General features: G+C 37.4%; 1 protein-coding gene across 1 annotated transcript in view; it reads left to right on the top strand.

Moving 5' to 3' along the window:
* The window catches only part of LOC126184437 (zinc finger protein castor homolog 1), an 82169-nt gene that overhangs the window by 47083 nt on the left and 21970 nt on the right, over window positions 1-13116 (top strand). Inside the window, exons 17-18 of the mRNA XM_049926829.1 lie at window positions 3288-3505; window positions 8665-8797. Coding sequence (XP_049782786.1) covers window positions 3288-3505; window positions 8665-8797 — 351 coding nt within the window. The remainder of the gene's footprint in view (window positions 1-3287; window positions 3506-8664; window positions 8798-13116) is intronic.

The raw sequence follows: 13116 nt of genomic DNA, 5'->3' as shown, positions 1-13116 counted from the left end.
CTTCTTTTATCTTTGTTATTGGGCAAACCAATTGTTTTTACTCTTAACACAATATGAGAATGCGTATCTCATTAACCTATCCAACTTTGTGTTCATATATTGAAAGACAAGTTGAATTCACCTGAATAGCATGTTAGCAAATCACACAAAGTTATGCCATTTTCAGTGAGTTTTCCTAGAATGTTTTGTGCTCTACCACAGGAAGCTATACTCTCCATATAATATAAGACAAGACTTTACTAATTGTCATGTGGGTTCTGATAACTGCTTCGTCATTGTTGTAGCAAATTTTTGTGGAATGAAAAATAATATTTTATGTTTAATGAGCCTCAGATTATGTGAATTAATTGATGCCCCATGATTGGAATAGCACATTCAGAAATGCAAAACCAGGTCTGTGTCTATGCAATGTGTAGGATCTAGTCTGTTTTATATACTTTTATGATTGATGCTTCCATATACTGGAAGAGAGTCTGCTGGAGTTGTTCAAGTAATGTGAACATTTGATTAAATTAATAAATGGGTTGAATATTATTTGGAAGTTTACATTTACAGTCAGTAGTTCATGTTCTCTTACACGCTGAGAATTCCCCATTCATCACTGTTGACATTTGACACTGTATCACATTTGCTGCCAAGACTATTCAAATATTTCCATTAATTTATAGGTAAAGTAAATGTATATTTTTATGTTACTCACCTTCGATTCTAAGCAGCGCTATTTGTTGACTAACTGCTCAGCAATGTAATTGCATGAGCAAAAAATTAACTATAATATTTCAGAAGTGCACACATGCCCACCAGATTAAATTACTGCATCAGTGATAGCATGCTGATTATAAAGTTTAGAAACATTTGATACCTGGAACACTTTAAAGCAGCTGAGGCTCACTGTGTAAATATCAGTCTGATGCTTTGAAAATCAGAGGCCAAAGCTCATGCAAAGGCTTGTAGTAGGAGAACCTGGGAACACAAACACATATTGAACAATTTATGAATTATAATAATTTCCATGTGGTTACTGTGACCCTGTGTGAAATACAAAGCACTGTTCCTTATTTGGAAAAATAGGAATCTCTGGAAAATCAAAACTAAATTAAAGTGATATCTTACCAGTCGTTTCTTCAGTGAATCACTGTCTTTGGATTTTGAACGTGCTGTTGATCTTCAACAGTTATCACACAATTTATAACTATGTTGCAGGAAATGAAGTAACACCTGAGTCATATAATGAGAAAAACAGCTGCCTTTTGCTGCTTATCATGCAATGCACTAATTTGTACCCTTTTTAATCATGGAGTGTGATAAATGGCTGTGAGATGTCACATAGGTCACTAATGTTTTGTGGCTGTCATCAATGTAATCTATTAGATTAGTCTCCCAGGGCTTTATTCCTGTAGTAATTATACTTGCGCCCATTCAATGTTTCTGGGGATTTTCTCACAAGATGGGACCTATGGAACATGATGTGTAAAACTCATCAGTAAAACTCATTACTTTGTCAAAATTGTACTATCATTTAGTATTATCTTTAGTTTTGTAGCCATCAAATCACAACATTTACATTGCAGTAAACAGCAAATTCAACTTGCATAAATGTCTTACATCAACCTTTGTAAATTGTAAGAAGATATTTCATGAGTAAATTCATTGCTGTATCCATCCCAACTTTCAATATTGGACTGAAATAATAATAATAATAAAAAGAAAAATTGAACAATAAACTTTTTACACAAACCTAATCTCAAAAAAATATGCTTGGTAATTTATCTGTGATGTGTGAATGTTGTGACAGGCAGACAGTAAGTTGGGAACTGCATTTTATGGATTCTGCATACACAATGTGCATACTCTGGGCTCCAAGAAAATTTATTAAGACTGTTTAGGTTGAGTGTCACTCTCTGGTCCCAGGATAATGTTAAAAGTATAACTAAAACATATTTTATGTCCCAATGCTTTTGCATGCTCTGAGCTTTTATTTTTTTCCGTTGTGGTGTTACATACATTTCTGGTTTTACGTCTGTGTTTTCTATATTATTTTCTCTTTATGTATGCTTTTTACCTCACCTTGTAGCCTTTACATAAGCTTTCTACCTCATCTTGTAGCCTTTACATATGCTTTTTACTTTATCTTGTAGTCTGGTTGAATGATGATGTATGTCTGCTGTGTATTTTTTAGTGTCCAGTGATTCTGTGCAGAATGAGAAAAAAGTTGTCTTCACAACATTTTACAGTGATGACCATAATTCTAGTTTTGATTACTGACATAGGGAGCCTTTGTAGTACCCCACATTCAAAAATTATTGTAGTGTATGGTAGACAGAAGATACAGGTATTAGTTGTCTACTACATATAATGAACTAGAATGACACTGTAGTTGATATGAAGAGAGAAATAGTATCATATAATTAATTAGGAATGTGCTTTTCTAGCCCTGTGTTCAGAATTGTTGCACAGGCTCAAAGTAACATAAATTGGATAGTAGAAAAACCAAATCATTAGTTGAAGAATATTATATTACAGTCCATCAATCCCTTTGGAGAGTATGGCTTGCTTTTTTAAGTTGGGCCAATAGTTTTTTCATTAGGAACTACTGTTATTTCCATTGTGTGTTGAGACAATATGTAATAGTTCATACCATTCCCAAATAAAAGTAGCTAGATTATTTTCACAAAAAGAATGGTCAAAATGTGGTATGGAAATTGCTTGTGGCACGTCTTTAATGATAGCAGCTTATCAAAGAATCCATTGCAGTGGATTTTCTGGAAAGGAGTAAGAGAACCGTTATTAATCTGAAGAATGTTGTTGAAGAAATTAATGACTTAAATATTTTTGCATTGTTGTAAAGTGTGTATCAATGATGAAAGTAATATTGAAACTGGGAATGATTGACACAGTGATGGTGTTCCAACCAAAAGTACTTATTGTTGTAAATAATTTTGCCATATATAGTATGTTGTGCAAAAATATAAAACTACATTTAGTGTAAAAAGAAGGGAACACAGAGTATATTTGTAATTATAGGTAAAAATTGAGTCACTGAAATAATGCATCATATACTGAATAAAAGATGTAGTCCTTAGCAAAGATTTCCTCTGTAGCTTTTAAGATATTTAAAATTTTTCATCAAGAAAAATGCTTATTGGATTGCCTGCAGAGACTTAAAAAATTAAATATTTATCATTATAGATTAGATTAATGCAGTGAAAACTACTCACTTTACAGAAATTATTTTTTTTCTGTTTACAAGTTAAGTATTGATTATTGACTGTACACTCTGTCAACAGATACTACAAAGGGTGAACCCTGCTTTGGAGCTGATACATCAGCGCAGCAGTCACTGACAAGACTTCTGCAGCAGCCACAGATTATGCAGGAATCGCCACCTCGTCCTGACTGGATGCTTCCAGAGCGGCATGTACGTTACGGTCCTGAAAAATCATGTAGTCGGCCATTCTGTAAGCTGAAAAGAAAGGAACACTATCATTGCAATGCATGCAATCAGGTAACTCAGTGTCCCACACAGTACTTGATTATTTGCCTTTGACATAGTCCATCCTAAAAAAAGAGAAAAATCATGAATCACATCTCTCCCAAAAGTTACGAACACCTTTAAATGACAAAGAAGAGACACTCATTATTCAGAATGTTTAGCTGTTTTCTGTGGGTAGCTTCTGAAAAATATTATATCTTAGGTGCCATTTCAGTATGTAGTGGACTGGTTGACCATACATCTTTGGAAAGACCTCTTAAGGATCATGACAGCAGCAGTTTCAGTATCATTTGTCACCATGATATTCACTGACAAGTGGTGTGTGTGTGTGTGTGTGTGTGTGTGTGTGTGTGTGTTTTTGTTTTAATGGTATGCCATCTAACCCTTTGAATCTGTCCAATCAAGTTGTGTAAGTGACAAGTCTCATTTATTAGTTGAAATCATTTGTTTTTAAATTTTTCATTGTATCACATAATTTTTGATGGATTCACATCAGCATCACTACAGATGTCAGAAGCTGAATAGTAAATTATTTTGGTCTTTACACTTATCACACTGAGTTCTCAAGCCTTTATATTTTCTTAATTTTCTCTTAGATTGCACTTGTGTTCGTGCACAACTAGGGTGATATGAAATAAAAGCTTTCATGGCTGCACTTTGTTTTTCTTCAAGAACCTACTTGTGGGTCCATAGCCCTTCAATAAAGAATCAGTACAGTTCATCTATCCCTTTCATGTTGTGACTTCTACATATAAATCATCTGTCTGACTGAGAGGAAATGATTTGCTAATATCATTCAATATTGAATTACACTACTGGCCATTAAAATCGCTACACCAAGAAGAAATGCAAATGATAAACAGGTATTCATTGGACAAATACATTATACTAGAAATGACATGTGATTACATTTTCACGCAATTTGGGTGCATAGATCCTGAGAAATCAGTACCCAGAACCACCTCTGCCCATAATAAAGGCCTTGATACGACTGGGCATTGAGTCAAACAGAGCTTGGATGGCGTGTACAGGTACAGCTGCCCCTGCAGCTTCAACATGATACCACAGTTCATCAAGAGTAGTGACTGGTGTATTTTGACAAGCCAGTTGCTCAGCAACCATTGACCAGACGTTTTCAGTTGGTGAGAGATGTGGAGAATGTGCTGGCCAGGGCAGCAGTCGAACATTTTCTGTATCCAGAAAGGCCCATACAGGACCTGCAACATGCGGTCGTGCATTATCCTGCTGAAATGTAGGGTTTTGCAGGGATCGAATGAAGGGTAGAGCCACGGGTCGTAACACATCTGAAATGTAACGTCCACTGTTCAAAGTGCCGTCAATGCGAACAAGAGATGAACGAAACGTGTAACCAATGGCACCCCATAGCATCACGCCGGGTAATACGACAGTATGGTGATAACGAATACATGCTTCCAATGTGCGTTCACTGCAATGTCGCCAAACATGGATGCGACCATCAAGATGCTATAAACAGAACCTGGATTCATCCGAAAAAATGATGTTTTGCTATTCGTGCACACAGGTTTGTTGTTGAGTACACCATCGCAGGCACTCGTGTCTGTGATGCAGCGTCAAGGGTAACCGCAGCCATGGTCTCCAAGCTGATAGTCCATGCTCCTGCAAACATCGTGTTACTGTTTGTGCAGATGGTTGTTGTCTTGCAAACGTCCCCATCTGTTGACTCAGGGATCGAGACGTGGCTGCACGATCCGTTACAACCATGCAGATAAGATGCCTGTCATCTCGACTGCTAGTGATACGAGGCCGTTGGGATCCAGCACGGTGTTCCGTATTACCCTCCTGAACAAACCAATTCCATATTCTGCTAACAGTCATTGGATCTCGACCAACACGAGCAGCAATGTCGCTATATGATAAACCACAATTGCGATAGGCTACAATCTGACCTTTATCAAAGTCGGAAATGTGATGGTATGCATTTCTCCTCCTTACACAAGGCATCTCAACAACGTTTCACCAGGCAATGTCGGTCAACTGCTGTTTGTGTATGAGAAATCAGTTGGAAACTTTCCTCATGTCAGCACGTTGTAGGTGTCACCACTGGTGCCAACCTTGCGTGAATCCTGTGAAAAGCTAATCATTTGCATATCACAACATCTTCTTCCTGTTGGTTGAATTTCAAGTCTGTGGCACGTTATCTTCATGGTGTAGCAATTTTAATGGCCAGTAGTGTATTTATAGGAATATTTGCGTGTTCATTGGAGCCCTCCTTTAACTGACAATGCATGCTTGCACCTTGTAATAATATTTTGGAATAGAAGTTTTATGCTGTAATTAGAAAAGTCTGATTATTTTAATTTATTAAGAAATTTTAGAGGCTTATTGTCCTCTCCCAGAATTTGTCTTCATAATACCAGGCATGTATAGCGCACATAAATATTAGTTTTAGGAAACTAATTTTGTGGACTAAGGAGGAATGAGAGAACAAATGACCCTTTCATTCTGGTAGGAAATCATATGTGAACGTAAGATGTGTGAGAATAAAAGAAAAATTGGATGTAAATCACATAGAAAATTTCCATTGCATTAGAAGAGTTAAACATTCTCAACAGTAAAAGGCACAGGTATTGTATTCTGTCTTGTAAAAGAGATTTAAATCCCAGCACCACATTTACAACAAATAATATTGTCCCTACCAGTCTGTGGTTCTCTACTTTCAGTTGTGCCTAATGTTATGTTCCTTCTTTTCAACATCAGGAAGAACATAGCATTTGTTGAGTCTTCTGTGATTGTTATCTGTATCATTATTAACAGTTTTTTGTATGTATTTGTACACTTTTATTGAAAAATTCACTAGTTGGGAATGATCATCTTCTGTATCATTCTTCATGCAATATGTTTGGAGTAGTTGCCTCTGCTGCATATCTCTTATAATCTTTTCCAGTTCATTATTTTCTTTATCGCTATTCTTTTTCAGAAAAAATATCCACTAACATGTCTCCTAAGGAATAAATACCACTTTTCATAAAATGACAACTGCACTTCTTTGAGCTTTCCCAAGCTTGGATAGCCTGTGCACATGATATTAATCATTACATGAAGATATGGACATCAGGAGGCAGATTTTGCAACTTGGCTTTCTCCTATGCTGGCAAATAGAACATAAAATATACGTCCTTCCATTGCAAAAGTGTGTTGACAAAAATAAAGGACACATCTTCACAGCAGTCCCCACTGTGCATGTGTTCACATTGTCCAAAATGTTGAAAGAAATTGAGTATGGAGTTGAAGCCTGAATTGTGAACCATGACACATGTATATACTGAGTGCCTGTTTAATTTAAAGTTTAGAGACCCATGGAGAAATATTTTAGCACTTATCTAGCACATAATTTTTTAATTCAGAAGAACACTGTGAAACACACTGTACACACTTTTCCCAGTCAGAGTTTTCTATGTAGAAACACCATTAATTCCATACGTGACAGTGTCTGGTACAGGATACAGTATCGATATCTGATCTTTATTTTTTATACGAGGGCTATCCACAAAGTACATTATGTTTTGGAATTAAAAATAAATAAAGTATTGGAAATTTTTTTTAATTATATACAGATGAAAGCCACAGTTAAATACTACTTTTCTACATAGTTGCCATTTAAATGAAGGCACTTATCGTAGCGATGGACGAGCTTGGAAATTCCTTCGTCGTAAAATTCGGCCACCAGCGCCTTCAACCACGTGGTTACCTCTTCTTGAAGCTGTGCGTCATCATCAAAACACTGCATAGTCAACCACTTCTTCATTGCTGGGAATAAGTGGAAGTCGCTCGATGCCACGTCGGGACTGTACGGCGGATGAGGAAACAACTCCCACTTAAAAGATTCGAGAATTTCACGAGTGGTATTTGTCGTGTGGGCCCGGGCTTTGTCGTGAATCGGCAAGATCTTTGAGCCCAACTTTCCCCTGTGCTTGTTTTGTATTGCTCTTCTGAGGTTGTGCAGAGTTTGGCAATACCTTTGAGAGTTTATTGTAGTGCCTCTTTCCAGGAAATCCACAAAAATCACACCTTTTCTGTCCCAAAAGACAGTCGCCGTCACCTTCCTTGCTGACATTGTCTGCATGCATTTCTTGGGTTTTTGGGGGGAATTTGTGTGCCCCCACTGCATCGACTGCAATTTTGTCTCGCAGTTCACATCCTTAACCCATGTTCTGTCACCAGTAACAATGCGATCGAGTAATGAGTCGCCATCTTTCTCGTAAGCATCCAAAAACGTTAACGCTGCAGCCATTCGCTGATTTTTGTGAATCTGTCAAGATTTTTGGTATCCGTCTTGCACAAAACTTGTGGTAACCGAGCTTTTCGGTAATGATTTCGTGCAACAAACTTCGTGAAATTTGTGGAAAACTGATAGAGAGTTCCGTTATTGTGAAATTACAATTTTCACAGACCGCGGCATCAACTTTTTCGACAAGTTCGGCAGTCACTGTGCCGGGTCTTCCACTTCGCTCTTCGTCGTGAATGTTAGTTCAGCCATTTTTAAATTTTATGACCCATTGACGCACTCCACCTTCAGTGATTATGTCGTCCCCATACACTTCACAAAGCTGCCGATAGATTTCTATCGGTGTACAGTTTTTTGCAGTCAGAAACCTCAGTACAGCACGCACTTCACACTTCGCGGCATTTTCAATTAATGCTGACATTTCAAACTGTCACAGTAACTCAACGGAGTACAGCACGAACCTCTCACTAGCACGGCAGGATGCCGACTGAGTGGCTGAATGCCACGACACCGAGATGGCGGTGCTAGCCCCGCCCCTAATGGTCACAGACGAAAATTAATGTACTTTGTGGATAGCCCTCGTATTTTTGGTATTTATTTACTTTTTGTTCTCCATTGTTCTCATGTTTCTTCCACTTGAGCTGAAGGTAATGGAAAAAACAATTTCTGTCAAAACAATGCAGTTATCAACACATTTATATTATGTAACTACATACTCTTAAATCCTAAATACACTACATACATACATAACATATGTTTTTACATACTCTTATTTCACTAATCAGGTGCATTTTCAATTTTATTTTTTGTTTATTTGATGATTGTATGTACAATTCAAATGAAGTATTTGTTAATAAATTTATTAATAACTGAAATTCATTATTGTTATTTTTATTTGCATCAGGCCTTTTCCGAACTGGAAAGACTTCGACCTCACATAGCGAAGCACAGTTCGGGAGCACTAAGTCCCTCTGTCATCAAGAAAGAAGTAGAAGACAACAACAATGAAGAAAGTAGTGACTCGGGAATCAATTCAGGTAATATTCACAGCACTGGAATATTATAAAAGTGCTAAAATAATTCTGCTGTTTTCATTTACTTTCATGACTTTATGTAATTGACTCTGATTTTTAAATTAAATATTATCAGGTTTTTTTTTTATCCGTGCTTAATGGAACAAACATTTTGTGTACTTATCATGACCATGTGGCCCCTTAATTTATCCACATAAATAACAACACATAACATCTGAACATACAAAATTAACTTTTATTCGTGAATGTTAAAATACGGGAGCATTCAGCAAAACGCGTAGAACTTACGAGTGACAGCGAAGATAAAAATGCACATTAGAGAGGTCACGTGAAAGAACCACTGATCTCGTAACACACGAGCACAGAAAGTGCATCACTGCCATGCAGCCTTCCCCCCATAGTGTTGAACATCGTGAATGTCTTGATGTTTGAAATTGAGCTGGCAATTGGCTGTTGTGTGGGCCAGATCCTGTGGTGGCATCAGAGCTGCCAGCTGCAGGACAGATGTATCTGCCGGTTGTGCATCGGTGTTGGTCAGTGTCCTGGAAGTGTGATACAGTGCAGTTCTGAAGTGTGCATTGAAACAGGTTGTGATGATGATGATATTTATATGGAATAATTTTATACTGCCGTAGTCACTTTTACCTATATTTTATTAGCACAGTGCATTTCGGCAGCATACTGCCGTCATCGGGAGCGTTATACAGTTACTTATACATCAGCTGATAGGTTATGTACATCGGCTGTGTGTGCCAGTGGGGTTAAGAAATGAAAAATAAACCTGTGTGGCAGGATAAATCTGTTACAGTGTGTACATAATGTGAATAGCATAATTTGGTTATGTATATTAATACATTTACTTACACTTTTGTTGACGATTTCATTTTCTGGCACACAGAGCACAGTAACAGGTAAATCACAACTTAGAATTTTCATAAACATCTGTTTACAACTTTCCAAAGCATTTTAAAATCTAAGATAAACTACTTACAATTTCAAAGACAGTAATGTGTACCTGTAGTGAAGATGCAAACTTTTATCTAGACTTATCAGCAATATGGAGAATGTTACACAGATACTTAATGAAAACTATTCTGTCAATGAAATAAACATTTAATGTTGGAGAAGTTTTTGAAGATGTTAACATTATTACTTTCAAGCATATCATTTAATAATACATCTCCATGTGCTGTGCCATGAATGAAGATTTCCAGTTCTTCATATAACTCCATTTAGTGTCCCTTATCCTTTTTATATAATATATGAAGATCATTCACAATATCATGAAATGGGCAGCCTGTATCTTTTATGTGGGTGGCTATTGCTGATCTATTATAATTGTTAATGTGGTAAGCATTTATATGTTCATTATATCTTGTTTGGAAATCTCTCCCAGTTTGGCCTGTATAAAGGGATCTGCAGGTATTACATACTATTTTGTAGATGCCTGATTGTGAGTGTTTATCAGTCTGTATGTGTGTATATGGTGTCTCAGTGTGTGTTGCAGATTGTTGTGTGTCGTGTGGTCTGAAAATGTTTGCTATTTTGTAGGAGAGTTTTGCTGTGAAAGGTATGCAAGCCATGGGTTTCTTTTTCATTTCATGTATGAATTCATCGACCTCCTTGAACTGGTACTAAACTACAACTATTTTACATTTAATAATAAACTCTACATGCTACATATAGCATAAGCAGTTTATCTTAGATTTTAAAACTCTTGTTGTAAACAGACGTTTATGAAAGTGCTAAGTCGTGATTTACCTGTTACTGTGTTCTGTGTGTCAGAAAATGAAATCACCAACAAAAATGTAAGTAAACGTATTAATATATATTACCTAATCATGCTATTCACATAATGTACACACTGTAACAGATTTATCCTTCTGCACAAGTTTATTTTTCAATTCTTAACCCCACTGGCACACACATCTAATGTACATAACCTATCAGCTGATGTATATGTAACTGTATAACTCACGTGATGATGACAGCATGCTGCCGAAATGCATTGTGCTAATAAAATATTAGTAAAAGTGACTGCAGAAGTATAAAATTATTTCACATAATCTTATAATACAGTCGCAGACCTCAAACAACATCCATATAATATGGATATATTTAAAATGATTATATTTGGTTTGTGGGGCACTCAACAGCACAGTTATCAGTACCCATACAAATTCCCAATCCTTACACAGTCCAGACCCACCACTTTCACGAATGATGAAAAAATGATGCAGACAACACAAACAACCAGATCCCAAGCAGAGAAAATCCCTGACCTGGCCGGGAATCAAACCCAAGAACCCGTGATCAATAGGCAGCAACACTAGCCACTACATCACGAGCTGGGGGTGATACAGATATGTCTGAGGGAGGTGGATATATGTTCCTCAGAGATGTATGCAGTGTTGATTTTGTGTAAATACATCACAAACAGGGAGACCTGTAGTCCCTGATACTGCTCTGCTACCATGAATGCACTGGCTGCTTGAGTAACTTCATGGTGAAGTACACTTTCTAGTGTGTTGGTCCAAATGTTTGTGATGCCCCACTGTCATTATTGTTTTCATGGTGATTATGCCATCTCGAACTGGTCCTCGGTTTGTCTATCAGTTCCCCGTTGTTGCTGCTTCATACACATCTGTGCCACCGGGGCCTGCATTGTAATTCATGAGCTATGGATCTCCTCAGAAACTTTCAGCAAGTGTTGTTTCATGATAGCTGCACAGCATGGAGTTGTCTCCTTGGGTAAGCTCGGTAGGCATCTGTCATCTCAGGCCAGCCAGTGTGCTGGTGTTGTCATTGCAACTGTTGTAGGTGACTCGAGTGTTGTGTAACTCTATCGTGAACCTGCAGCAATTTGTGGAGTGATTTATCAGGGCATATTGCCGACACTGTTACCACTTGTGTTGGTAGTTGTTACTGCCAAATGTATAGTACCAAATTGCCAGAAATTGTGGAGCATCTACTAAATTCTGTAGATGTGGTCACAACTCATGGTGTCTTGTCACCATGTTTGTCATGACATATTACACGTCTGCCTTTGAGGTCAGTGGATTCCTCATAGTGAGGAATCAACTCATTTTTACCTTTATGTAAGCCCTGGTGGTGGATGCAGTATAATGTCCAACACCAATGCTATGGGTTGTTGGTCCAAATTGCTTATCACCAAAGTAAATTTCTTATGATCATTGGTTACTTGATGTTGCCAAAATATGTCCTCTATTACTGTGGACCAAGTTTGCACGTGGCTGAGTATAAATGGCAGGGCCCGTAATTCTAAGTGCAATGTGGATGAACTGCTGGACCCAGCAGATGAATAGCTTGTTGCTTCGAATTGTGATCAGAGTGCTGATGAAGTGCTGAAACTGATGCATGGATATCTCACATTAAACTGTGGTCATTGCTCTGTTGTGGAGCTCCTCATTCCACACAGTTGTGGATTGGGAGTACTTCTCTGAGTTTTAAGTGTGGCTTATCATCTTCTTCTCTCTCTCCAGAAATGTTCACTGTGCTGTGATGTGAGTGTGTTGTAGAATTACTGCTATTTCTTTTAGTACTGCATAGGGATCATATTCAGAATCACCAAGGGAGCAAGCTGCAAAATTTTGGATCATCGTCTAGCTTGTTAATCTTGTCAAAAATGGTGTGGAATAGCCCATTTTCATGATTCATTGTGTTCATGAGTATTTCTGCCATTTGTCAAAAATGACATTCATGTGAAGGCATGCAAGTTCTCACAATGGCCACCAATTATGTGGCATCTTAATTGATCCACATAAATAATTGCTTGTAACCTTTGAATGTACAAAATTAACTTTTGTTCACAAACATTAAAATACAAGAGCATTCAATGAAGACAGATAACTAAAGGCAGAGAACTTACAAATGATGCACGTGAGAGAGGTATGGACTGCAAATCTCACTGCACAGAAGTACAAAATGCATCTCTGCCAAAACCTTGTTGTAAATTATTCATTTTGCATCCTTCCATTGTGTCTGTTTTGATCTACTGAGCTTGAGTATTACCCTTAGGAAACATTCTGAAATGCAATGGAAAAGAATCTTGTAATGTTGTCCTGAAATACTGTCATTACATGGTCCAGTTTTCATATTTTGTCACTGGTAGTTAATTACTTCTCAACAGTTTTAGGTTCGCACATTAAATGTACACTGCCATTGTAGAAGGGGACCTCTGTGTTATTTTATCTGATTTGACTACAATGGAGTTTGTCTCATTTTTGGGAAATTTTACGCAGTCACACAGATGAAGTAGTGAAGTGCAAGTGTAACTGTTTCATATTAATGTTGGGAACTGA

The sequence above is a fragment of the Schistocerca cancellata genome, chromosome 4, assembly GCF_023864275.1.
Source record: "Schistocerca cancellata isolate TAMUIC-IGC-003103 chromosome 4, iqSchCanc2.1, whole genome shotgun sequence".
Lineage (NCBI taxonomy): Eukaryota > Metazoa > Arthropoda > Insecta > Orthoptera > Acrididae > Schistocerca > Schistocerca cancellata.
The sequence above is the reverse complement of the archived record's forward strand: the minus strand, read 5'-3'. Positions and strand labels throughout refer to the sequence as shown.